Below are 27,927 nucleotides of genomic sequence, written 5' to 3' on the forward strand. Positions count from 1 at the left end.
CATTTAATAAATTACACCACATGAATGTGTCGTTATTCTGAAGCTGGAATCAGGTACATTTCTACCACCCCGTCTTTGTTTGGAGCACATATGTCAAATGGTGGCCACAAGCTGTTGAGTCTCGGGGTGAGATTTCTGAACACAGTGAGGAGGATGTCACAGCAACCAATCGGATTACAGCTCTCATCCTCCTGAGGCCTGCAGAGAAATGAAAGAAGTGACCTGACTGGTCGGCCGGCCACCTACTCCGTTCTCTGCAGCAGTAGTATTTAATGAAATAAACGCTCCGGCTGATTCCAGGCTGCGGTACCGCGCACGCTGACAGGCACGAGCAGACGCCGTGTAAACACCGCCACAGAGGGAGTCAATAGATGCGCTGAATGTGAACATCCGGCGGCAGGGGGCGCTGTGGGCCCTGCTCTCTCCGCCTTTCTCGGTCCTTTCTCTCCGCCCCCCGGTTCTCTCTCGCAGGTCGGGATTTCCCGCTCTGCGTGCCATCGGTTTTTTTGCGTTTGGCGTTGGGAGCTCGTGCAGGCCATCGTCCAGACAGCGGTGTTTCCCGAAACACTACCCAACTGGCTGCTAGCTGAGCCGGCGAGCATCGTAGGAAAGCACGCGGGAAGCCCGGCCTGCTCCGGGAGGGAGCCCAGGAGACCCGGCCGCGTACAGGATGGCGGTCAGCCTGGATAAAGAAGCCTATTACCGGCGAATTAAGCGTCTCTACAGCAACTGGAAGGTGATGAATTGCAGGGTTAGCGGTAGAGCCACAGGCTTCCATGTTACCGGTCCCCGGTAACGTGCTATTATCCCCGCCATAGCCCGTCATCCGGCCGAGTCACGTGTGTGCTGTGACCACAAGGCTGACGATCTAATCTCCATCTCACAGCCATGAACAATGGAGGGTGCCCCACTCATCAGCATCGGGGTTACTGTGTGGCATGGGCACACATATAGGGTGCCACCTAGACCCTCTGTGCTGCCTCCATACGGCTCTGCATTTGCCATTGGCAGGGATGAGTCTAGTGAGCGGAGGTCACTAGGAGGCTTTTTGTGAAGCTTTTTTCCCCCCCATAAAGTTTCTATATGCATTATAAAAATAAATAAAAAAAAGTAATAAATGATGGAAGCGAAAAAACAAAACACCGGCTGTTTGTAGCTGTGTTCTGATTTTTAGTCTGGTAAGCTGCCCATAAACCATGCGGTATAAGGCGGTGTTCAGACCGAGCTTACCGCATGATAGATCCCTATGATGCCGATGGGTCAGGACAGGGTTTGCGGCTGTAACTTGGCAAGAGTGCAGCGTATGGCAGTATTATACTACGGGTGCTCCATGTTGCTGGTAACAGTAGAGAAGTTCTGGGTAGCACCGTGGCTGAGGGGTCAGCATCGTCGCCCTGCAATGCTGAGGCCATGAGTTCAAGCCCGACCACCGGCCACAGCCATTGAATGAAGGAAGGTTGTGCCCACATTGTCTGGCCTTGCCTGTGATGAGTTGCCATGCTAATACTGACACTGCAGCCGGGAGCAGGTGGCTTCTGCGCTATCAGTGACTGAGTGTAAATGACTTAACTGAGGCGGCCATGACATAGTGCCTTCATTAGGATTTCCAGTACAGGCTTTGCCAGTAACGGCTGACTTTATTTTTTCCAGAAAGCTGAAGATGACTTCTCCAACGTGGATGCTATTGTGGTATCAGTGGGAGTGGACGAGGAGATTGTGTACGCCAAGTCCACGGCCCTACAGGTGAGTGGAAATTTAGTTTTTGCGTGTGCAGCCTGATGAGAGTTTGAGTTCTCCTCCTAATGCATATTTTTGTCGTCTTTGTTAGACCTGGCTTTTTGGCTACGAGTTAACAGACACAATAATGGTCTTCTGTGAGGAGAAAATTATCTTCATGGCCAGCAAGAAAAAAGTGGAGTTCCTTAAACAGATTGCCAACACAAAAGGCAATGAAAATGCTAATGGCACCCCAGCCATCACACTTCTAGTCCGGGAGAAGGTAAGTACCGTACTTTACCTTTACACCACGGATATACCACTAGGTCAGTCCAATAGACTGCTCTGAGCAATACCGCCATATGGAGGTGAAGAGTATGTTCACTGGTTGTGACAACCACCCGCCAATCCCGTCGTACTATGCCACAGTTCCCATACAGGTCTCGTCCACTAGAGACTTCTGGAGGCAAATCCACTGTCAGCACAGCAGACGTTTAAAGGGACACTGACAGGCCCAATAACCATAATTAGCTGTACATATCCATGCACAGGTCTTCTAATGTGCATTAAAAACATATAAGTATCCCCCCTGTCCACATTATGAATACAGTTAACTGACATTTTATAACCTGAACTAATCGCTGTTCTTTCTGCCCAAGGGGCGGGGTTTCAGCTTCTCTTGCGCCCAGCCAGCATCAGCCCAACCGCCGTTTTTGAAGCGCCGCCTAGCTCATCAATATTCACTTAGCTGGGCGGCTTCTGCAGTCCCCGACCTTCCGAGATCCGGCGCATGCCCAATAGAAAGCTATGGGGGCCGGGCGCATGCGCAGAAGCTGAAAGCGAGTCCGATGCCCATAGCTTTCTATTGGGCATGCGCCGGATCTCGGAAGGTCGGGGACTGCAGAAGCCGCCCAGCTAAGTGAATACTGATGAGCTGGGCGGCGCTTCAAAAACGGCGGTTGGGCTGATGCTGGCTGGGCGCAAGAGAAGCTGAAACCCCGCCCCTTGGGCAGAAAGAACAGCAATTAGTTCAGGTTATAAAATGTCAGTTAACTGTATTCATAATGTGGACAGGGGGGGGATACTTATGTTTTTAATGCACATTAGAAGACCTGTGCATGGATATGTACAGCTAATTATGGTTATTGGGTCTGTCAGTGTCCCTTTAAGATTGTATCATGTATGGGCTCACCAACCAATCGCGATTCTATGTACAATCAGTAAAATAAAATTATCGATTTTGCGCGGGAAATCAACTTAATTTTGCTGCCAACTCTCTTCGTATTGAATTGGGGCGAAGAGACCCCGGCTAGCTAATCCTAAAGAGAAGGGACGGATATTTGCAACCTGGCTAACCAATCAACAATTTATAGAAATAAGACCATGCGGTAGTATGTCTCTTCTTAGGACAGAGTTCTTAGCATAGACCAGATAATCAGGGCAAAACTGGAACCATTAAATGGTTAGTTTTATTATAAAAACTATACATTAAAACTGACAGATAAATATACCCGCCAGTCGAACAGATTGGTTGGATAGAAATAGGTAAGAGGTGGAAGGGAATAGAATGTCTGTAAGTTCAGAATTACCGTGGTAGAGTCCAGTAAAAGATAAAGTCTTTGCAAGGAATAATCCAAGATGGCGGGGTGCCCATGTCCAGCGGTCAGATGGTAGGTGAAGGACCCCGACCTGAGTAGGTCACTCTGTTTTACCCACTCTGTAGCTGGGAGTGGCTATGACACGTACAAGCACAGCCCTGGGTAATTAATTGGAAGAGGGGCAGTTCTTGCCCCAGAGAGAGAAAATCTGGCAGAATCCTTGCTTTGCCAGTTTCTCCGTACCCGTAGATCAAATAAAAAAATGTAATTCATATTTATAATCAGTAGAACTTTACGAATCATCTGATACTAAATATGACTGGAAGACAATACCGTGTGACTGAGAACATTTATATCTGAAAGCAGGAATTTCTGATTTAATCGCGGCTCTCCTGAAAGATGTGTTAGAAGAACCCCAACCCTTTCTGAAGAGAGTGTTCATTTCGTATTTTCCTAACCCATGAAATATGAAGAAAATATGCAGTCTATGGATTGTAGGTGACTTTAAGGTCATCTTCCTTCTTGTACCCACCAACTGCGTGATAAGGATCTGTCATTCTCTTCTGAAGTGTCTGACCAGGCTTAGGGGTGTTAAGACCCCTGCTGTGCTGGGGCCCCACAGATTAGTGAGAGGGCACTTTTATGGGGTTTTGCCAAGATAGTATCAGATTGATGGATACTTAAAGGGGTTGTCCGGGATTGAGGACTTTGTTCCATTAGTACAAGACAGACATACACATAACATACATCCATGTCTTACCTTTTTCCACATGTTTCTGAAGCCCCGTTTTCTTAGACTCTGTGACGTACCGGGTCCCTTGCAGGAGCGCTGAAGCCTCTTCTGGCTGCTCAGGAAGCCCTGTGACATCACCGGCATTGATGGGCGGGCTTCAGTGCTGCTCTAGCTAGTAAAACTGCTAGGGCAGCACTAAAGCCCGCCCAACAGAGTCGGTGACTTCACCGAACACACTGCCGGGCGGAAGCCTTCGCCCGGCAGTGTGTTACTGTAAACAAAAGAGCCCTTGCCCTGCGCGACTTAGCGCAGCGCAAAGGAGTGCATCGGAGCATTAAAGGGATTCTGTCACCTCCCCTAACCCAAAATCCGATTTTAAAGCAGCCATGCAGCACAGCTTACCTTGATTAGGCTGTGCTCTTCTATCTTGTAATCCGTCCAGTAGTTTATGTGAAAATCGACTTTTATGGTTATGCAAATTAGCCCTGAAGGTGCCCAGAGGGGCGTTTTGTTCCCCTTAGTGAGCCCAGTACCGCCCCTCTTACAGTGCCCAGCCCGCCTTCCTTGCGACTGTCTAACCGCCCCCCAGCCTCCCACAGCCTCTCCTCCCCCTCCCTCACGGCCGAACGAACTCTCGCACAGGCGCAGTACCCACTGAGGGCTGCGCCAGTGCGATCTGAAGGAGACTGAGGGCAGGAGCTTCATCCTCGTCACTGGGCATGCACCGAGCCCAGTGACGTCCGATGCTCGCTCTTCCCTGCTGACTGAGGGAAGAGCGAGCATCGGACGTCACTGGGCTCGGCGCATGCCCAGTGACGAGGATGAAGCTCCTGCCCTCAGTCTCCTTCAGATCGCACTGGCGCAGCCCTCAGTGGGTACTGCACCTGTGCGAGAGTTCGTTCGGCGTGAGGGAGGGGGAGGAGAGGGAGGAGAGGCTGTGGCAGGCTGGGGGCGGTTAGACAGTGCAAGGAAGGCGGGCTGGGCACTGTAAGAGGGGCGGTACTGGGCTCTCTAAGGGGAACAAAACGCCCCTCTGGGCACCTTCAGGGCTAATTTGCATAACCATAAAAGCCGATTTTCACATAAACTACTGGACGGATTACAAGATAGAAGAGCACAGCCTAATCAAGGTAAGCTGTGCTGCATGGCTGCTTTAAAATCCGATTTTGGGTTAGGGGAGGTGACAGAATCCCTTTAATGCTCCGATGATCAAGTCAGGGGGGGCTGCCTGGGTGAAAATGGAGGTTTGTGTGGGTTCAGCTCTGAACCCTGACAACCCCTTTAACCTGGCAGGCGGTGTTCCTACGGCCAGGAAGAATCTCTTGGCAATACAGTATTTTTGCGGAACAGCTGGCCCCTAATAGAACAGTCCTATCTTTGTCCGTAATGTGGACAATAATAGGACATGTTCAATTTTTTTTACGGAACGGAAATACGGACATATGGAAACAGAATGCACATGGAGTACCTTCCATTTTTTTTTTTTTTTGTGTGGACCCATTGACACGAATGGTGGGGTATACGGTTCGCAAAAAAAATTTAACGGACACGGAGTGAAAATATGTTCGTGTGCATGAGGCCTTAGACTAGGAATGTTGCTTTTCCGTGGTGGACATTCAGTGGGGCTAATTTGCATGCAGGCACTGCCATGAAAACGGTGTCATGATGGGACATGTCCAGTGTGAAAAATCTGTAGCCCTGTGAATGGCAGCACGGATTCAGGGTGAATTCAAGTGGTTTCACTGCAGAGCGTGCCGAAAAAACCTGGATCTGCCAGAGCTGAGAATCTTGCTTTGCGGCCTCATGCACACGACTATTTTTATTTTGCAGTCCGAAACTGTGTATCCGCAAAATACGGATACAGTTTGTGTGCATCTCGCAATTTTCTCAGGCCCGATTGTCAAAATGCCTATTCTTGGACATACGGATACGGACAGCACACTATGTGCTCTCCAAATTTTTTTTTTGTGGTCCTATTGAAATGAATAGGTCCGCATCAAAACCTCAAATAATGCCTAATACTGGACTTGTTTGTAGACCCCACTCCAAACAAACGTCTGTTCAGTGGGTGCCATTGTACCCACCAGCTTCATGTTGCCATTTTTGTATTTTATTTTTTAAATCGAGGGTTAATCATGTGCCAGAGGAGTGCAGGTAGACGGCAAAGAGCTGCCACCATCAAGCTGGCCTGGATAACAGGCTGTCCTCCAATTAATATCACACCTTACATTGCCAGTAGCACTAGGCTGCAGTTATTTAAAGGGCTTTTCTGGAAATTGTGTATTTATGACCAGGTCTGAATCCTGGCGCACGTGCCAATCGGCTATTTGAAGGGGCCCCGGCTGCTGCGGTTGTATACCAAGCATGGCACTGTATATAGTACTACTGCTAATCTGGGACTGAGCTGAACAAAGGCTGTATATTGTAGTAAGCATTAGGATGTGCAGTAACATTGTTATTCTGACCAGTTTGAGTGCCCCCGCTCATTAGGACTTTGTCCTTACAAGTATAACATATATTGTTAAAGGTCCCTGGTCCCAGTGTGGTGACTGTGGTTGCAGTAAAGAGATTATTATTGCATAAATGCAGCGGACATAGATTTAAAAAGAAGTGCTGGGTCAGATTATTATTATTATTATTATTATTATTATTATTAATTTTTTATTTTTTTTTTAAGTTTGCTATGATCCAATCCTTGGCCCAAAATAAAGACCTCCTGAGAGGATAAGGGCTCATTTGCGCTGGCAGGTGTATTGGCCAATAACTCGTATGAATGCTCATTCCTGGTAACTGGTCATGCCCACAGCTGTGATCGGACCAGGAAACCTGTGTCTGCTGGATCTCCCAGGCCGAACACTGCTCCCCTCAACTGATAGTATTTTGGTGTGAAGCCGATATTCGGGAAGGAGTCGTTCCTTCCTGACAGTCGGTTTCTCGTTCAGTGGGGGCCAGGCACTGTATTTACATGCAGCGATCACCTCCACAGTATGAGGGCAAGGGATCCCTGTTGCCATCGCTTGTCCCTCATACAGCTGCACTGTTTCTGGGCAGCAGATCTGTTTTGACAGCGCAATCTGCTGCCCAGAAACAATAATTCAGAGGAGCAGAGGTCTCCCTGGGAGATCCTGCAGACATACGGACCGTGTTTTTCGGGACTGATCTAAGTCATGTGCATGAGCCCTAAGGCCCCATTCAAACGTCCGCAATTTCGTTCCGCACTTCTGGGTCCACAATTCCGTTCCCGAAAAAAATAGAACATGTCCTATTCATGTCCGCAATAGCGGACAAGAATAGACATATTCTATAGTGCTGAAGATGTGCGGTCCGCAAAATACGGAACGCACATTGCCGGTGTCTGTTTTGCAGATCCGTGGATCCGCAAATCACGTTACGGATGTGTGAATGGAGCCTAAATGTGTGATCACTTTCTGTGGTGAACTGATTTTTAGTGTGGCACACAAAACAAAACAAATTTCCAACAATGAAAATCTGCTTATTTTTTTTCTTTCTCATAATTTGACATTTCTGTTATTTTTACTGAACTTGCTAGCACTTTTTTTTTTTTTTATGTTGACAGTATAGATTATAGTATAGATTCAAAGGCAGTATACCTGTGACTTTAGGGGATTTTTTTTTTCTATTCATGTGAAAACTTCCCTCTCGTTTGTGCCCTTTCCCAACCAAAAAATATTTCTCATTAATGACATTGGGGACACAGCACTATGGGTGAAACTAGAATCAAAAAGTTTTTGGCTCTGCCCAGGTGTGCTGTACCCTCTCCACAGACACTAGTCTTACCATTTTTATTTTTTCCCTTAGGGTACTTTCACACTAGCTGCAGGACGGATCCGACAGGCTGTTAACCCTGTCGGATCCATCCTGCCGCTATTTCGCTGTGTTGCCGGACTGCCGCTCCGTCCCCATTGACTATAATGAGGGCGGAGCTCCGGCGCGGTGAGAGGCCGCCGACTAAAAAGTCGGACATGCAGTACTTGTAGTCCGGTGGCCTCTCGCTGTGCTCCGCCCCCTTCCCTGTTATAGTCAATGGGTACAGAGCGACAGTCCGGCGGCACGGCAAAATAGTGGCAGAACGGATCTAACAGGGTGAACAGCCTGTCCGATCCGTCCTGCCGCTAGTGTGAAAGTAGCCTTACTCCTTCCACTTTGCAGGCTTTTATGCATGGGGTCTTCATTGTAAGCCACCACTATAGTAGCATCCCCTGCGGGAGACCTCACCGGTCACCCACAGTGGATTGCAGGTGATCCCTTCTGGTTTTAGTTCACTTAAGGGGTGATCCTGCTGTGGCCTGAAGACACTGGAAGTTAAGTATGCCTCCTACCCTGGTTAGGGACATCAGTCTCCCCTCCAGGTCCCCTTTCCTTCCTCCTCCAGAGTGTTTTCACCTTCCCCTGGTTTGCTGGCCACTTTTTCCCCTAACCTCTTGGGGCGTCCCTCAGTCTTCGGCTCCTGCCTGGGCTAGGCCTCCTCTCCTCCTTTGGCTCCCTCCATCTCTAGTCCAGGGGAAATCTTTACTTCTATGGTCAGATTAATACTTTGTTTACATCAGTACAAAGCTTAACTATTGGTTGTCTTCTCTCGTGCAGCAAAATGAGGGTAACAAGGCGAACTTCGACAAGATGCTTGAGGCCATTCGAGGGAGCAAGAAAGGAAAGAAAATTGGCGTTTTTAGCAAAGACAAGTTCCCAGGGGATTTCATGAAGAGCTGGTATGACTGCTTGAATAAAGAAGGGTTTGAAAAGGTAAGGGTTGAACATCTTTATATTTATGTGGTCACCCATGTTCTGATATTTTTGTATCAAATGGCATTAAAGATTTTAGTAAAAGGCATTTCCAGTGCTTTAAAGGGGTATTTTGGTTTCAGTTCTATGGCAGTGCCAAGCGCTGTACTCTGTAGTGCTCCCATAGAAATTAAAGGAGCAGCGACGCGCTTTTCTGACCAGCCACTCCATCCGTCAGGGGGGCTCCACTTGGCATGGGGCCCTGGTTCCTCTGTTCAGTGGGACCCCAATGATATAATAGTTATTCCCTATCCTGTGGATGGGGAATAACTTGTTATAACCAGAATACCAATTTAATATTGATGGCCTATGCTTAGAATAGGCTATTGGCATCAAATTGTGAGTGTCGGATTCCTGTCGCCCCCAGCATTTCCCCTTCATTGCTTAGCAGGCACTCCAGTTGTGCCTGTTAAACGGCGAAAGGATGGTGGGTGGTGTCAGACTGCTGGCACCCCATCTGATACTGGTAGCACATCAATATAGCCCTGGAAACCCCTCTAATCCATCAATGAATGATATATGTAATGATTGATCTGAGTAAGTTCCCTATTGTTAGGATCAAGTGTTTAAAAACGCAGTGAATAGTCTACACTTTATAAATTCTCCACGGCTCACTTACATACAGTGTGGGGACAAATTTTTTTTTTGATAATTGGTAGACTATTACAACAATGGGTTATGCTACTTCAGGGGTTTGTGCACAGCGTTATCAGAAATTACTTTTCATATGGACTTCAGCATGTTTGTAGGAGAAATCTACAGGGTTGTTGACATATCCCTGGTGCAGCTTCCCTCATAGCCAGGGCAGAAGTTTTTTGGGCAGAGTCCTTTAAAATGAGTGTGTGCAGTAGGCATAGGACATTTACTTGTTTCTGTTTTAAAGAGTCTCTTGTTCCTTAGGCTGATATCAGCGCTACTGTGGCTTACACAATTGCTGTAAAAGAGGATGGAGAACTAAACCTGATGAAAAAGGCATCTACCATTACCTCGGATGTCTTTAACAAGTTCTTTAAAGAGCGTGTCATGGAGATTGTAGATGCTGATGAGGTAACGAAACGCTGAACTGTTGTTAACCATTTTCACGGCCAAGTTGACAAAGTGGACTAAATGTTTCACCTGTTCCCATTACAGAAAGTACGGCACAGCAAGCTTGCAGAGTCTGTGGAGAAAGCCATAGAAGATAAAAAATATTTGGGTGGGACGGACCCATCCACCATTGAAATGTGTTATCCTCCCATAATCCAGAGTGGAGGCAATTACAATCTAAAATTTAGTGTGGTCAGGTGAGTTTTTACTGTTTAAAGCATCACTAATATCAGAAGTTTAGATGGGTGGGGGTGTGAGTGCTGAGACCTCCACTGATCTCTAGATTGAGGGGGAGAAGAGCACGCAATATGTTGCATGGATGGGCTCTATAGAAGTCTATGGGCCAATTTCGGGACAGAGAATGCGATATGCATGCACTTCTTTCCCCTTTTTCTAGAGATCGTGGGGGTCTCCGCGCTCAGACCCCAACCAATCAAAACGCCTGATACATCTCTGACATATCAGATGTTTTTGAAAAGTTGGTGACCCTTTTAATCCAGTGAAATGATCAAGGGATTATGGATGAATATCTTATCTCATTTTGTGTTTTGCTTACAGTGACAAAAACCACATGCACTTTGGGGCGATCACATGTGCCATGGGTGTCCGCTACAAATCCTATTGCTCCAATTTAGTGCGCACACTCATGGTGGATCCAACGCAGGAAATGCAAGAAAATTACAACTTCTTGCTACAGATGCAGGATGATTTATTCAAGGAGTTGAAGCATGGTATGTGCTGAATGAATTGTTGGAATCTGCATGCAGTAACTACTGTACGTTATATCTAATGTGTCAGCACACTGGGAAAGTTTCTGTATTGGGCTTCACAGCTTTCATGTCTAGGAAGGCCCTGTCTGTCTCTCTTCCCCTTTCTGAGATCCTATCAGTGTAGCTCATGATTGAATTTACAGCATCTTTCTAGTATAATGTGGAATCTATCCAGGTAATAGAAGAACATGGATTATTTAAATTCTGTGCACGCACTCTCCTAATGCTGTTGCCTAAGGTGAGCCTTTAGGGCACAGGATCTTGGCGTGGGGATGTGTTTAGGGATTAGCGAATCGACTTCGGATGAAACATCCAAAGTCGATTCACATAAAACTTTGTTCCAATACTGTATGGAGCAGGAGCTCTGTACAGTATTAGAATGTATTGGCCCCAATGAGCCGAAGTTATTGCTTTGCAAAGTCTCGCGAGACTTTGCAATACCTTAATAAATTAATTTGTACTGTAAAAAGAACATTTCCTGAACTCTGATTTGGTTCGAAGTTCAGGAAAGGTTTTTTACAGAATAAATTAATTTATGAAGTTATTACGCAAAGTCTTGTAAGACTTTGCGAAGCAATACCTTCGGCTCATTGGAGCCAATACATTCTAATACTGTACAGAGCTCCTGCTCCGTACAGTATTGGAACAAAGTTTTATGCAATTCGCTCATCCCTAGATATGTCTGAGTGTTTTGATGCCATCTGGCATAATACTACTAGTGTATTCATTAGAGGGTCCAGCAATATGTTTGGTGAATGCTCTGGCATAGGTGTTAACAATATTCAGCCCACAACTTCATTCTTGGCTGGATTGAATGCCTTGTACAGTCCCCTCTTTAACCAGGAAAGGGGCTGTTCAAGCAACTTTTATTTTTTTTATAGTAGTAAGGGTATGTTCACATATGTGGCAATCTTCTCTACTGGAGAATGCTATATCCAACATAGCTGGATACTGCCGCACACCACCAGAACCCCATTGACTATGATGGTATCTGTCAGCTTTATGGCATAAATGCCAGCTTTCAGGTGGACAAATACAGCTGCATATGGTGAAATTTGTCTGACCAAAAGCTGCCATTTATTACAGGAAGCATGCGCATCCCATTCTAGTCAATGGGGATCTGGCGGTGTGCAGTAGTATCCAGATTTCTCGCTCATATTATTGGACACAGGGCCGTGGGTATAGCTGCTTGCTGCCACTAGGAGGCGACAATAGGCTAGAAAGTCATAGCTCCTTCCCTGCCAGCTATACTCTCCCCAGCCAGGAGAGAGAGCATATCAGTTTTTAGCTTAGTGTCATAGGAGGCAGACCTCCCTGCATATTGTAGGGTGGCTTTTTATTTAATTCTCTTTATTTTTCCTTTTTCTTTCTCTTTAGGATGGGAAACAGTCGCCTAGCCTCTCTGTTTTCCCGGGGTGTATAGCCGGTGTCTGATTCCCTCACAGACCATCCTCCCCCTTAGAAGCAAATGTGGACCAGGGCAGCCTCGCTCTGCTGCTTCCCCCCAGCCTAAGGGTCACCCATATCTCCAAGCCCTCTGTTCCAGCTTCCTGCCACCTAGTTGCCAGTGGCTGAAGGGGTGACCCTGCTGGTTCTGCCGGCTGGAGGAGGAAGTGGACTGCATCAAGTGGAGGAGTATACCTCACGCCTCCCCCCACCCCGGTCCTCAGTGTGCATATCGGGCATTGGTAGAGGGATTCACTCTCGCTCTCGGGCACTGTACTCTTTATTAATACTCCCCGGGGGGCCAAGGCTATGTTTATTACCGGATATACTCCGTCCCTATGGCTTAAAATAGGGTCTGCTGCGGGCGGCAGCGACTCCGGCTCCAGTCCTACTTCCGGTGGCCAACCGACTTACTCGGCGGTCGGCCGCGGCTCACAGCCGGACACGCTGCATGTGGTACCTCCCTCTGAGAGGAAAGGACGGGGCTTCGCTTTTCGCCACTGCAGCGGGCGTTTCCTTCTATTCTTCCCGCGCTTTTGTTGCTGCAGCCGTGTCTCAGGAGGAGCATAGGACCTGGGTATCCTTTGTTTGCTGGCAGGACGTTTCTTTACTCTCTCCCCAGTCTTGAGTCGGTCATTTAGGCTAATTCAGCCATGTCTGAACCCACCAATGACCCCCGCCTGCCTATTGTTGCGCACTTTGCATGTACTATATGCAATCTGAAATTCCCTCGCGGTCAGTCGGACCCTGTATGCTCCGCATTCTCTCATTCTGGGGTAACACTGCCCCCAAAGCCTATGCAACCGCATGACTGCTCTGATTCTGTGGAACCGGGCTGGGTGCGTTCCCTATCCCGGGCGGTGGAGGACCTCGCTAAAATATCCCAATCCACCCTATCCCTCATGGGTCGCTTGGTTGATAAGTCCCCACCAGAGCAGTCCTCACTTTCCTTGGGCAAACCCCTTAGGAGCAGGTCGTCTCAGAAGCGGACTAGAGCAGGACGCCATTCCTTCTCTGATGTCTCTGCTCCCCCCCCCCCCTTGACTAACGCTCAGACATATCCTCCATTCCTAGGGAAGTCCTATCCGAAGGGGAGATTGGTGATTCACTGTCTGACTTGGATTCGGAATCCTCTTCTAAGATTGCTTCCATGGTGGATAGCCTAGTAATGGCAATCTGGGACAACTTCCAGGTGCAAGACGACCCTCCCTCTACTAGCCAGGGAGTGTCCTTCCTCCGCTCCAGGCAAACTCCAAAGTGTTTCCCTTGCATGACTACTTTTCTATTGTCATTGCCAGGGCCTGGGACCACCCAGATCGTCGCTTTGCCCCGCCTAAGCGACTTCATTTACTATATCCCTTCCCGGCTGAGTCCGTGACTAAATAGGCTTCCCCTCCCAAGTTGGATCCTCCGGTTGCACCTCTGGCCAAAAACATCGGCATTCTGTTAGCCGACGGCTCCTCCCTCCAGGATCCAGTAGACCATCGGATGGAGACAGTGTCTAAGTCCTTGTTTGCAGCAAGTGGCTCAGCTCTGCGTCCCATTTTCACCTCTGCTTGGGTAGCTAAGTCGGTCTCTGAATGGGCGCTCCGTTTGCATCAGGGTCTGGTGACGGACCTCCCCCTAGTGGAGCTCCAGTCCCAAGCTCTGCAGATTGCTCAGGCAGGGAAGTACCTTTGTGAGGCTTCCTTGTACGCATCGCCCCGGTGCACCAGCGCTTTCTCAGTTTCACTTTAAGGCCCCATCACTTCCAGTTTGTCGCCCTCCCCTTTGGGCTGGCAACGGCACCGCGAGTCTTCACGAAGGTTCTCGCTCCCCTACTTGCCCTGCTTAGTTCCAGGGGCATCACCTTGATTCCGTACCTGGACCACATTCTGGTTAAGGTGTCAACCTTGGCTCAGAACGAGGCCAGTCTTTGTATCACCTTGGATACCCTTAGTTCGGTTGGCTGGTGAATTTCCGGAAGTCCTCCCTGGCCCCTGCCAGACGACTCATGTTCCTGGGCATGACCCTGGACACGGAGGAGGCGTTGATCCGCCTCCCTGTGGACAAAAAACAGCTGGCACTCCAACGGTCAGTTCGTCTGCTTCTCCATCGCAAACGCACATCTATTCGTTGCTGTATGCAAGTCTTGGGGGCTATGGTTGATTCCATTTGCACGATTTCGCTCCCGTCTGCTCCAACTGGTGATCCTGACTCGTTGGGGCAAATCTCGAGTCCCTGGACCGTCACGTTGTTCTGCCCACACAGGTGCGTCTAGCTCTCAGATGGTGGCTCCGGACCCCGACTTTGCAGTCGGGGAAGTCTTTTCTCCCGGTCTCGTGGACGATCATTACCACTGATGCCAGCCTTCAAGGATGGGGAGGAGTCTTCCCTCCCAGGACGGTCCAGTGCTTATGGTCTCAATTGAAGTCCAAACTGCCAATCAACATCTTTGAACTCCGGGCCATTCGTCTCTCCCTTCTCCATTGGGCCCCTCATGAAGGGCCGGCCAATACGGATTCAATCCTGACAATGCCACGGCTGTGGCTTATATCAACCACCAGGGGAGTACCCGCAGCCCTGCAATGATGAGCGAGTCGGATAAAATACTGAGGTGGGCGGAGTTACATGTCCCAGCTCTTTCAGCAGTGTTCATTCCGGGAGTGGAGAACTGGGCGGCGGATTTTCTCAGCCGGACGACTCTGGACCCGGGAGAATGGTCCCTGCACCCGGAGGTGTTCGAACAGGTCTGTCTCCGGTGGGGTCGTGCAGGTGGACTTGATGGCGTCCAGGTTCAACCACAAACTTCCCACCCTCTCGCGCACTAGAGATTCCAAGGCATGCGCCGTGGGACGGGTTTTCTCTAGTGTATGTGTTCCCGCCTCTCCCTCTCCTGCCGCGTGTTCTACGCAGGATCAGGATGGAGGCCATACAGGCGATTCTAATCGCCCCAGACTGGCCCCGTCGGGCGTGGTACTCTGCCGTCCTCCTCCTAGGGGACGCACCGTGGCCCCTTCACTCAGGGCCGATCTGCTTTCTCAGGGACCTGCCTTCCACCAGCATTTAGAGTCGCTATGTTTGACGGCGTGGCTGTTGAAACCGCCATTTTAAAACAGCGAGGTTTCTATGATGGGGTTATTCACACCATGATCAGAGCCAGGAAACCAGCTTTATCCAAAATTTACTACAGGACTTGGAGGTCATATCTGGGCTTCTGTGAGAAACATAATCTCCCTCTACTACGATTCTCTCTTTCCACTTCTCTTTTCTGCAATCTGGTTTAGAATTGGGACTTGACCCTTTAAGGAGCTAAGGGCAAGTGTCGGCGCTGTCTGTTTTGCTTCAGCGCCCTCTGGCTTTGAAAGGCCTGGTTAAAACCTTCCTCCAAGGGGTGGCTCATATTATTCCCCCCTATCGGCCCCCCTTGCCTTCTTGGGATCTGAACCTCGTGCTGGGTTCACTCCAAGCGTCTCAGTTTGAACCGCTATGGACAGTGTCCCTCCGCTATCTTTCCTGGAAGGTTGAATTCCTGGTGGCTATCACGTCAATCAGGCGTGTCTCAGAGTTGGCAGCGCTTTCCTGTAGGGAACCTATTTTAATCCTTCATCAGGATGAGGCGGTGCTCCATCCCATACCTGCCGTTCAAACAAAGGTAGTCTCGGCCTTCCATGTTAACAAGGACATTTGTCCTCCCTTCCATTTGTCCAGCTCCCTCGCATCCTAGGGAGCTTTCTCTTCACAAGCTTGACGAGGTTCGAGCTCTGAGAATCTATCTGTCAATCTCTAGCTCTTTCCGCCTTACGGATGTGTTTTGTGCTTCCTGACAGTCCTCGTAAGGGATGCGCCGCTTCTAAGGTGACAATTGCTAGGTGGATATGCTTAGCAATCACCGAGGCATACTGTTTCCGGGGCTGGACTCCGCCCCCTGGAATCATGGCGCACTAAACCAGAGCGGTTGGCGCTTCCTGGGCCAGCTTCCATCATGCATCAGCTGTCCAGTTGTGTAAGGCGGCTACGTGGTCTTCCTTACACACGTTCACGAAATTCTAGCAGGTGCACTCCCTGGCGTCAGCAGATACTGCCCTGGGCCGTAAAGTCTTGCAGGCTGCTGTGTCCTGAGCGTCCGCGAGGGCAGTTTTTTCATGGGCTAGTATTTTTCCCTCCCCTGGACTGCTTTGGGACGTCCCATGGTCCTGTGTCCCCCAATGATACGAGCGAGAAAAGGAGATTTTTGTGGACTCGCCTGTAAAATCTTTCTCGCTGAGTTCATTGGGGGACACGGGACCCACCCATTGTTTGTTTTTTCCTTTGTTGGTTGGTTGGTTATCGGTTGGAGTTCAGTTTTTGTTCGTACCTACTGACGTAGGCGGTGTTCTGACTGTGTTGTCAGTTCTTTACTGCTACTCCTACTGCTTGGGCACAAACTGATATGGTCTCTCCTGGCTGGGGAGGGTATAGCTGGCAGGGGAGGAGCTATCGCTTTCTAGCCTAGTGTTGCCTCCTAGTGGCAGCAAGCAGCTATACCCACGGTTTTATGTCGTCGTCCCCCCCCCCCCCCCCCCCATGAACTCGACGAGAGAGAGATTTTACAGGGGAGTCCACAAAAATCTCTGTGTCGGATATGGTAAACGCCAGTAGTCTGTTCCTGCGCTAGAACAGACTACCAGAATAGGTTGCCGCATATATGAACATGTCCTTAGACTCTTCACCCTTTTTTTTTTGTTTCCTTTGTAATGTAGTTCAAAAACCAGGTGTGAACAGAGCCTAAATGATTTTCATTCTTCTCTGTTTCCAGGTGCAAAAATAAGTGACATTTATCAATCAATTATGGATCAAGTGAAAAAACAGAAGCCAGATCTAATGAGCAAGATCACAAAAAATCTGGGGTGTGTGCGGTACGGATTCTTGTGCATAATATTACGTGCAACAGATATCTTGGTAACTTTTTTATTTTATTTTTGCCTATCAGTTTTGCTATGGGAATAGAGTTTCGGGAAGGATCTCTCGTAATAAACAGCAAAAATCAGTACAAACTCAAGAAAGGTAATAGGACAGTATATATGCATGTATTGTTTTTTCACTTTCATTTTTTTTTTTTTTCCTGCATTTAGCTGACCATACCTTTTTTATGTTTCTTAGGAATGGTGTTCAGTGTTCACTTGGGCCTGGCAGACCTGACCAAAAAAGAGGGAAAGAAACAAGAAGAGAAGACTTATGCTTTGTTTGTTGGGGATACAGTGCTGGTTAATGAGGTGAACTTGTATTATATTAAACATTCTGATGTAATTCAGTTATTAACGTTTAGTTTCCAAAATAATGTCTCTGCTGCTTTTTCAATACTATATTTTATTTTCTTGTATGTTTTACTTAGGAGGGACCAGCAACTATTCTTACCAGTGTTAAGAAGAAGGTTAAGAATGTCGGAATCTTCTTAAAGGTAACCTGTATAAAGCTCTGAAAGACAAGTTTTTTGTGTTGATTGTGTTTTTGGAGCTTGTGTTTGGACAGTTTGAAAAAGAGAAAAAAATAAAATGACATTTTTTTTTTTACTTAGTTATAAAATGCAGTGATGTGTAAGAATTTGACTATAACTAGAACTGTCTCATCAGAATGAAGATGAAGAGGAGGATGAAGCCAAGGATGATGCTGAGGAGCTTCTTGGCCGAGGATCTCGAGCTGCAGCACTTCTTACGGAGAGAACCAGAGTATGTTCTGTGTTTAACCAAACATTAACTAGAGAATGAACTGTGCGCACCTTACTGTTAGGATTGTATGTATTGTCTTTGTGACGATCACTGCTAATCTCTTCCATAGAATGAGATGACAGCAGAAGAGAAGCGCCGGACTCACCAGAAGGAGCTTGCAACACACCTAAATGAGGAGGCACGAAGGAGGTTAACAGAACAGAAGGGTGAACAGCAAGCGCAGAAGTAGGTTACTGATGTTAACGGCACTGTTCTCCAAGATACTATCATATGGCTGTTTTATGCAGTCGCATTCAGTGGTAGTGATTTGTTTCTCTTTATCCAGGGCTCGGAAGTCTAACGTTTCGTACAAAAACGCTTCTCAAATGCCAAAAGAGCCAGAAATTCGGGAGATGAAGATTTGTATAGACAAAAAGTATGAGACTGTCATTATGCCTGTGTTTGGAATTTCTACTCCCTTCCATATTGCCACCATCAAGGTAAATAAGCATCTGCTGTATGTAAAGTGAACAGTATATTGTATTGCTGAATCAACAGCATATAAAACTCTAAGGACACCCATGTGAAAGAAATCGGCCGTAGGACTACCTGTGCTGCGTGTGCCCTGAGCAGTGGCAGCACAGAGGGAGCCATTTTATTACTCTGCAGAACATCTGATCACCAAGCTGTCCAGGAACCGGTGATATTTTAGGTACAATTTTTTTGTAATGTTAATAGTGGGATAGCAGTCCATTTTTAGTAATCAGATTATGCGAAAGCGAATTTGCAGGCAGAGCATCTGATACCAAGGTGTTTTTATAGTGAATCTGTCAGCTAAATATATGTATCCCTAAGTAAGGGGAGCTAGGATATGCCCCCATTGTCTGATGGGTGCGGGTCCTACCTCTGGGACCCGCACCTACAAGCAGAACAGAGCGGAAAAACTTGAGGGCGCGCTGCGCATGTGCAGCCGCCCTCCATTTATTTCTATGGAGCCACCTAAAATAGCTGAGCGCTGGCTCGGCTATTTCCGTCTGCCCCATAGAAATGGATGGGAGCGGTGGCCGCGCATGCGCAGTGCGCTCCTATTCACTTCAATGGGAGAGGCGGGCAGCTGCGCCTGGTGGTGGACAGTCCTCCAGCCACAACTCTACCCGGCTCCGTTCTCCTTGTAGCTGCAGGTCCCAGCGGTGGGACCCGCACCTATCAGACAATTGGGGCATATCCTAGCGATATGCCCCCATTGTCTAAGATGGGATAACCCCTTTAAAGCTACAGGCCATGCTCCAGCTATGTTCACGTAGGAATAAACACAGCAATAAAATTGGTGGCAGATCAGTAGTGCAATCAGCAGCTATAAACCCCCCTAATTAATGTATTCTACCCTTTTCATCTTGACTTCTTCAAAAGCAGCATCAGAAATGCTTGAAAGAAGTAACTGTGCTGCTTCTGAACAGCGGTGTAAAAATACACGCCTATGTGCCCTTGGGTATGTATTTCCCATTAAGATCAGTGGGAAGCTATTAGGTAGTGTTTCTAACATCCATTATGCAGTGCAAAATGCCCATTTTAGGGTACTTTCACACTTGCGTTAAACCTTTCCGGTATTGAGTTCCGTCCTAGGGGCTCAATACCAGAACAAAACTGATCAGTTTTATCCTAATGCATTCTGAATGGAGAGCAATCAGTTCAGGATGTCTTAAGTTCAGTCACTGTATGGTTTTTGGACTGAGAAAATACCGCAGCATGCTGCAGTATTTTCTCCGTCCAAAATTCCGGAACACTTGCATTGAAATGCATTAATTCCAGGTCCGGTCCCGGAAAAAACGATCCTTTAAAAATGTGAAAAATATAAATGCCGGATCAGTTTTTCCGGATGACAACCGGAGAGACGGATCCGGTATTGCAATGCATTTGTGAGACTGATCTGGATCAGTCTACAAATTGTTTCCGTTTACGTACAGATTGCCGCATCCGGCAGGCAGTTCCGGCGACGGAACTGCCATCTGGAATACAACAACACAAGTGTGAAAGCACCCTTACTTGATCAAAAACTTTTGGCCGTGTGAACATAGCCTCCTTTGTAGCTATGATGGTGGAAATTTATATTGAGTGGTTTTGGCTAATAGGAGAATACATGGTTATGAGTGAGGTTTCCTCATCAGGGGAAGAACGTTCCTCCTGCAATGACTGACAGACAGCTGTTTCCACATGTACACAGGGGGTGGAGGGAATGCTTCCTTCACAGATACAGTGGACTCGGGAACAAATCTGTAGCTGTGAAATGGCAACACATTCAGCTGCTATTACTGTCCCCTATATACCCATATGAGATCCAGATTGCTAGGTGTAGTACTAGTTCCCAATATGAAGGTACTTGTAGACATGTCCTTGTCTTGATTGCTTTTGAGTGCTTTCTTTCTTTCTAATGTGTTCTGTTTTATTTTGCACAGAATATTAGTATGTCAGTCGAAGGTGATTACACTTATCTCCGTATCAACTTCTACTGCCCTGGTAGTGCTCTAGGGCGAAATGAGGGCAACATTTTCCCCAACCCTGATGCCACATTTGTTAAGGAAATGTAAGTAATGTTTGTGGCAACAATTAGATTTCCACAGAATATTTTTCTTTCTTGATTTCTTCATAATTCTTCTTTATTTAGAACATACCGAGCCTCCAATATGAAGACCCCTGGAGAGACTGCTGTGCCATCACTTAACTTGCAGAATGCTTTCCGAATTATCAAGGAAGTGCAGAAACGATACAAGACGAGGGAGGCAGAGGAGAAGGAGAAAGAGGTGAGAAAATAAGACTGACCTGTGTTGGTCCCTATTCTTGACCCTTGAGCTTTATGAATGTTAAATATGGCCTTCAATTCCTTTTCCAGGGCATTGTGAAGCAAGATTCCCTTGTCATTAATCTTAATCGTAGTAATCCCAAATTGAAAGACCTGTACATTAGGCCTAACATTGCACAGAAGCGAATGCAGGGATCTCTTGAAGCACATGTAAATGGTAAGTGTCTTATAAATGCCTGTAATAATTATACATTTTCTTCATGACCTTCTTATAATAGTTTTTCCACGTACAACACATTTATAATTGCACGACCATCGGTCAGAACGTTAAAGTGAACCTGTCACCTTTAAAATGCAGTTCAGTCTGTAGGCGTCATATCGAGCAAAAGAAGCTGAACAGCTTGACTATTTAACTTTCTCTGCTTGTCATGTGAGCAGTTGTATCAGTACCTGACAGCTAAGCGTACAGGGAAGGCTGCCAGTGACACCTATGCGTAGAAAGAGCAGAGCTTTAGGCTACTTTCACACTAGCGTTTGGAGCGGGTCCGTCTGATGTTTCATCAGACGGATCCGCTCCTATAATGCAGACGTTTGCATCCGTTCAGAACGGATCCGTCTGCATTATAACTTTGAAAAATTTCTAAGTGTGAAAGTAGCCTGAGCGGATCCGTTCAGACTTTACATTGAAAGTCAATGGGGGACGGATCCGCTTGAAGATTGAGCCATATGGTGTCATCTTCAAGCGGATCCGTCCCCATTGACTTCCATTATAAGTCGGAACGGATCCGCTCGCCTCCGCACGGCCAGGCAGACACCCGAACGCTGCTTGCAGCGTTCAGGTGTCCGCTCACTGAGCGGAGCGGAGGCTGAGCGCTGGCAGACGGATGCATTCTCAGTGGATCCGCCTCCACTGAGAATGCATTAGGGCCAGACGGCTGCGTTCAGGGCCGCTTGTGAGCCCCTTCAAACGGAGCTCACGAGCGGACACCTGAACGCAGGTGTGAAAGTAGCCTTAATGGGGGTTTCCTGGAGATCAGTATTGATGGCCTTTGCCAGGGATCGGCCTCCTCCGGCACTCCAGTTTGACAACACTGTCTCCCAGCATGCAGATTGTGGGAGTGAATGGAGTATGCTGGGAGTCGTAGTTTCACCGCATCTGTAGTGCCAGAGGACTGGACTATCCTTAGGAAATGCCATCCATATCTGATTGGTGAGGGTCAAACTCCTGTCACCCATATTGACCAGCTGTTAGGCCTCAGCCTCTTCCTAGGTCAGTGATGTCACATTCTTTGGTCACATGGCCTGTTTGCAACTCGGGCTCACTCAAGTGAATGGGTATGGGCTGCAATATCGAGCTCAGTCGCTATATGCATGTGTTTAGTATGCTGTGAGGAGGCTGCAGCATTCACTGGAGCACCGCAGCCTCGTCATACAGCTGATTGGTCTGGAGGATAGGCCATCATTATTATTGAACTGCCAGATTACCCCTTTTAAATGTATAAATTACAAGTTTTCCTGAATGTTTTCCCCACAAAACTACCTCAGTCAGCATCTCCTGCTCTAACATTTAGCCTGCAGTTTGTACTGCATTTCAATTTCATAGTGACAGGTTCCCCTTAAAGGGAACCTGTCATCAACTTTCTGCTGACCTCACTTAGGGTCACATAAAATAGTGACAGAAATGCTGATTTCAGCGGTGTGTCAGTCAGGAGCTAAAAGTCAGTGGTTGCTGAGAACCAGCATCATAATCATTACAGCCCAAATCTACCTGAGAAGTCCTGGTTATTCATAATCTCCTGGTCTCTCACCCATCTGCTGATGATTGGCAGTTTTCTACTAGAGAGACAGGGAGAAAACTAGGTAGAAGACGGTCAGTCATCAGCAGGTGGGCAGGACTTCATGAATAACCAGGACTCTTCTCAGGTGGCCAGGACTCTTTTTCCAGGCCCAGTCTGCAATGATTGTAATGTTGGTTCTCGGCAACCACTTACTTGTAACCTATAAATGACAGACCGCTGAAATCAACTCACCTGTCTCTACTTTATTCTGCTGTTAGTATGGGCAGCAGAAAGTTCATGACAGGTTCCCTTTAAACTACCAGTAGTGGGATCACACAATTTAGAGCACATAAACATAATTGATTGTGAAGTTATTTAATTTCTATAGTAACCTGCATCTTGGTTAAGAGACACTTGTAAGTGATTTTTATTTTTTTTATACTTTTCACATCTTAGGTTTCCGTTTCACGTCTGTAAGAGGAGATAAAGTGGATATTTTGTACAATAACATTAAACATGCCATTTTCCAGCCTTGTGATGGAGAGATGATCATTGTGCTTCATTTCCATCTCAAGGTAAAGACTATCTTTTGAAATATGAAAAATGAGTGTATTTGGAGACATATAACTGATCACATATGAATTCATCACATACAATAATTTTGTTGTACAGAATGCCATAATGTTTGGGAAGAAGAGGCACACGGATGTCCAGTTCTATACAGAAGTCGGAGAGATCACTACTGATCTTGGAAAGCACCAGCACATGCATGACCGCGATGACCTTTATGCAGAACAGGTTAGCAGATCCATCCTTATCTACCTGGGGTCATTCTGCTAAGAAGGAATGTTCAAGGAATGTTCAATTGCTGTTTTTGGTCCAAAAAGACTCTTCTTGCACTGTGTTAATGTCTTTATTTGCAATGATTGGCTTTTCTGTGCGGTCAGCTTCTACCATAGCCTTTCCTTAGCCATAAGATTGGTTTTCGCTAACAATAATCTATCCTGTGGGCTCTTTTGGACTGTCAGAATGGCGTGCCTCACATTATGGCTTCAGTGTCCATCTCAGGGCAGTATGTGATGCAGTGTATTCCTAAATGTGTGTAGATTATATAAGACATAATCATGTATTCTAGCTGTACCGAAGTAATAAAAATAAATTGGGGTGGGGGTCTGCAATTGTCATTTGTATTGTACAATGGATCCTAAACTTTTTTTTTTATCTTGCATGTTAATAGCTGGAGAGAGAGATGAGGCACAAACTGAAAACTGCCTTCAAAAACTTTATTGAAAAGGTTGAATCTTTAACAAAAGAAGATCTAGAGTTTGAGGTTCCATTCAGAGACTTGGGGTAAGACTTTATTTTCATGACATATTTTTTTTTACATTGATCAATGTAGTTGCATTTTGCAGACTTCCTGGGTTTTTGTCCACAAAAAAAAAAAAAAAATACTCCCAGCAGCTTGTTAACTTTAAACTGTTTTCATACTATAGATATCACGTTCTTGTTCTAGGTTCAATGGCGCCCCATACAGGAGTACGTGTCTTTTGCAGCCCACGAGCAGTTCTCTGGTAAACACGACTGAATGGGTGAGTATCCACTTCACTTTCCCCAAGGGTCTGCATATTACTAACTATTCAGTATCTTTAACTGTAGCATTTCCCTAGCCTTTTCCTTGAATAATGTGTTGGTTTTATTTGACAGCCTCCATTTGTTGTAACGTTAGATGAGGTCGAGCTTGTACACTTTGAGAGAGTCCAGTTTCACCTGAAGAACTTTGACATGGTCATAGTCTACAAGGACTACAATAAGAAGGTTACTATGATCAATGCCATTCCTGTGGCATCCCTTGATCCAATTAAAGAGTGGTTAAAGTGAGTACCCCCTTGTTCTTTCTAAACACCCTGACACCCTTTAAAAGGAGCTATTTAGGTGAAAACTACTGAGGGAATGTTTACTTATCTATTTTTGTATTCCTCATTCCAGTACATAGATTGCTTTATATTGACTGCTTTTGACCCGTAGAAGATCTATCCGTACAAAGTTGTGTTTAGAAAACTGTCATGCACTAATCTGCTCACTTATTGTGTTACACAGCTCTTGTGATATTAAGTACACTGAGGGAGTTCAGTCACTGAACTGGACAAAAATTATGAAGACCATTGTGGATGACCCTGAAGGTTTCTTTGAGCAGGGTGGCTGGTCTTTCCTTGAACCAGAAGGCGAGGTGAGAGACTAAAGCAACGTCTGATTTATAAGAGAATCTGTCACCAGTCAACTCCCTATTCAACTGATTGTATAGACACATAGCCAAGGTTGACCTGATTAAAATTCTGCTTTTCTTTTGTTGATCTGAGGCTCTGGCCTTGAGTTACACTTTTTCTTAATTTGCAAATTAGATTGTTGGAGCAATGTGGGCATTACCATTGGTCTTGTGCATCCAGGCTTCACTCCTTTCTGTGACCAGCCTCTCCCTTACTGCTATGCCTCTGCCAGGCCCTGTCAATCAAAGCAGACACAGAGTGGCCACAGAAATGAGTGGAACTTGGGTGCAACGAGAGCCGTGGTGATGCCCTCATTGCACTTCATTTGCATGTTAAGAAAAAGTATCATCATCTTGGATCAACAAAAGAAAAACTGTGTTTGTATCATGTGAACGACAGCTGTGTTTCTATGCGAGCAGTTTCATAGGAAGGTAGCCAGTGACAGATTTCCGTTAACTTGTAACCAGCTGGTGATAAACTACCAAATTTGGAAAGTCAAAAAGATGATTTAGATTAATAAAGCCCAGTCCAGGGATAAATGGCAGCGTCATCTAGAACAATCTGTCGTCCACAAAATGGCCGTCTTCGTTTACTATTATGACTAGTTTTCAAAAAAAATTCTTCCAATTTTCTTTTGTGGTAGCACAATGTGTAAAATCCGCATTACTCCTGTAGGGCAGTGATGCAGAAGCTGCAGGTTCAGAGTCTGAAGTAGAAGATGAGACCTTCAATCCCTCTGAGGAAGAAATTGAGGAGGAGGAGGAAGACAGTGATGAGGATTATTCGGATGAAACTGAAGAATCTGGTATGGAAATACTGCATATTGGGAATGAAATCTGGGCTAGTCAAGTAGAAGTTGTTCATAGTCAATGAATGGACGGCTGTGAGTAAAGTCTCTTTCCATTTACAGTTTACAGTGAAGATTCTCTAGGCACCGATGAAGAGAGTGGTAAAGACTGGGATGAACTAGAAGAAGAAGCCCGGAAAGGTAAAATAGTGATAATGAATAGGATGTTCTGTGCCCTGTAATGTATTCTCCTTCTACGTTATTCTAATACAAGAATCTCACAGTAAGTTATGGTGGTAGACAACCCTTCTTGAACCACATGGGAAGCAACTTGAAGAGGCCACAATAAAATTGACAGAAATCTGCTCTGAGCAAGGCTAGGTGTCTCTTGTGAACTGTAAATGCTGCATCCTGCAGCCAAAGTATTAGGAACATCCACATGCAGACAGGTACACTGTACCTCAACCTATGTCAGTGTCCATAATGTCCTAGGGGAAACAGAGGCTAGCTTACTGTAAAGAGTGAGTCTAAATGCAGGCACCACATTAAGTTACCGTCTATCCCCTTTGACCAAAGAGATGAGCTTTACACTTAAGGTGTTCTCCACAGCAAACATTTTATCACCTATCCACAGGACCCCTGGGATCCCCCCCAATCGCTAGAATGGCGGCCCTTGCACCTCCTCCCCTTTTTTCCTGGAACATTTGAATGTATTTGCCTATACATTAAAGTCTTTGGGTACAGAAATAGGTGAACGCTGTGCATCTCAGTCAGTCCATAGACTGAATTAAGTGGCAGGCCTCATGTGTGACCACCACTCCAACGGGGGTCTGGGGATCGCATTCTAGTTATAGATTGTTGCATATGTGTATTATCTGACCAGTTGCTAGGTGACAATTGTTGTGGTATAACCACTTTAAAGTTGGCAGGAATATATTGTGGATTACGGCTGTTCATCCTGCTGAGGGTTACATGCAACTACAAGTTGTGTGTGATATCAAATTTTTCTGTATTCTGAAGTTTCCTTTAAAGGGGTTCTTTGGGTGTTTAATATAGGTGACCGATCTTCAGGGCAGGCCATCAGTACCTGATCAGTGAGGGTCCGACACCTGGCATCCCTGCTGGTCTGCCGTTAGAAGAGGTAGCGGTACTACAGTGAGTGACGTGGCCTCCTTACCTAGCACAGCTCTGTTCTTGGTATTGTAGCTTGGGCTCATTCACCACATGGTCACAAATGGTGTAAAGTTGAGAAAAATAAGTGCTGTTCTTTTGTGATGGCTTTAACGTTAATGGTCTTCCCTCAACAGCTGACCGTGAAAGTCGTTATGAGGAAGAGGAGGAACAAACTCTGACTAAGAAGAGGAAGAGTCTTGGGCATGCACCCACCCCGTCAAAGAAGAGGAGGAAGTAACACTAGCGTGAACTCTTCCTTTTCCCAACTCACATTCAGTTTTTTCACCCCCTTCTACTTTTGAAGTAAATCCCCACGTCCTGTCTTTCTACTCATTCCTCAATATTATCTGTTCCCAAAATTGAGAATTTCTTACCTTTTCCTTCACGTGCCCTGAGTCTGAGGTGTGTGCCACCTGTGCTTTTGCTGCTACAGACTGCTGGGATGCTATGTGATGGTTAAAATGGACCAATATGGCATTATTTTATTATGTCTTCTTAACTGGACTGGTCACAAAATGAAATCCATAATAAATTTTCACAACATAAAAAAAAAAATCTCCACTTTTTTTTTTTTTTTTAAAGACATTCTTATTGTATCTATAAACCCTTCCATTACTTCATGGACTTTGTGACGCTGTGTGGCAGTTAAGTGGTTAAAGTGACACTGCCAGTCTACTCCGCTGGGTTGTTTGCCTGTATCCCTATGTGCATTTGACCAGTTCCCCTGCCTCCTCTTAAAGCTTGCCGTTTTCATATTTCTTGTGCTGCTCTACTAGGATTTCTTGTACAATGTTACTTCCTTTGCGTTCTGTTATTTTGTGTCAGGAGTCTGTCCTCATCATTCTCCTCGCTGCTTCTTCTTTTTTTCCCTTTTCCACTGCCTATGCTCTTTTTCTCTCTAGCAGTGAGGTGTAAATGGTGGTTTTTTTCAGACCTTGAAGACATGTAAACAAATAAAAGTAAAAACAACTTTTTGTACCTTTTTCCCCGTTTGCTATTTTTTTTTTTTTTTTTTTTAAGATTGTGGTAGATTAAGAGAATTTTTACTGAACACTCAGATTGTCGAACAGCACTTGTAAATGACACCTTGATTGTTCAGTCCTGTTCTAAACAATAAAATGAGATTCCTCAGGGATACAATGCCACCTTTTGTGTGTGGTTTTGTGCTTTCATTACTTAAGAGTTAGCGTTTTAGGCTCGGCCAATGTGGTAAACCCTTTTGTCATGATTTGCAGTACTTGTGAAGTTTCACCAGGGGGAGCTAGTCGTAGTTTCAAATAAAAATGCAAGAGAAAAATAAAGATCAGACCTTG

At 46.2% G+C, this 27,927-nt stretch overlaps 1 protein-coding gene and 1 non-coding gene across 2 annotated transcripts; both read left to right on the plus strand.

The window, feature by feature from the left end:
* The first annotated feature begins 338 nt into the window (after positions 1-338).
* On the plus strand, positions 339-27,927 carry SUPT16H (SPT16 homolog, facilitates chromatin remodeling subunit). Its single transcript, XM_044274683.1, has 26 exons — positions 339-736; positions 1,651-1,743; positions 1,829-1,999; positions 8,653-8,808; positions 9,748-9,894; positions 9,979-10,130; positions 10,492-10,664; positions 16,927-17,017; positions 17,101-17,174; positions 17,271-17,383; positions 17,503-17,568; positions 17,741-17,836; positions 17,946-18,061; positions 18,162-18,315; positions 20,269-20,396; positions 20,478-20,613; positions 20,703-20,829; positions 22,847-22,965; positions 23,063-23,188; positions 23,628-23,740; positions 23,904-23,979; positions 24,095-24,264; positions 24,488-24,617; positions 25,330-25,459; positions 25,565-25,642; positions 26,749-27,927. The coding sequence occupies exons 1-26, from the start codon at positions 671-673 to the stop codon at positions 26,850-26,852; spliced, it is 3,105 nt and encodes a 1,034-aa protein (XP_044130618.1). The 5' UTR covers positions 339-670; the 3' UTR covers positions 26,853-27,927.
* Positions 1,480-1,578, plus strand: LOC122925292. Its single transcript, XR_006387603.1, has one exon. It is a non-coding gene; the product is annotated as a small nucleolar RNA U6-53/MBII-28 (small nucleolar RNA).

Source organism: Bufo gargarizans, chromosome 1 (genome assembly GCF_014858855.1).
Source record: "Bufo gargarizans isolate SCDJY-AF-19 chromosome 1, ASM1485885v1, whole genome shotgun sequence".
Taxonomy (NCBI): Eukaryota; Metazoa; Chordata; class Amphibia; order Anura; family Bufonidae; genus Bufo; species Bufo gargarizans.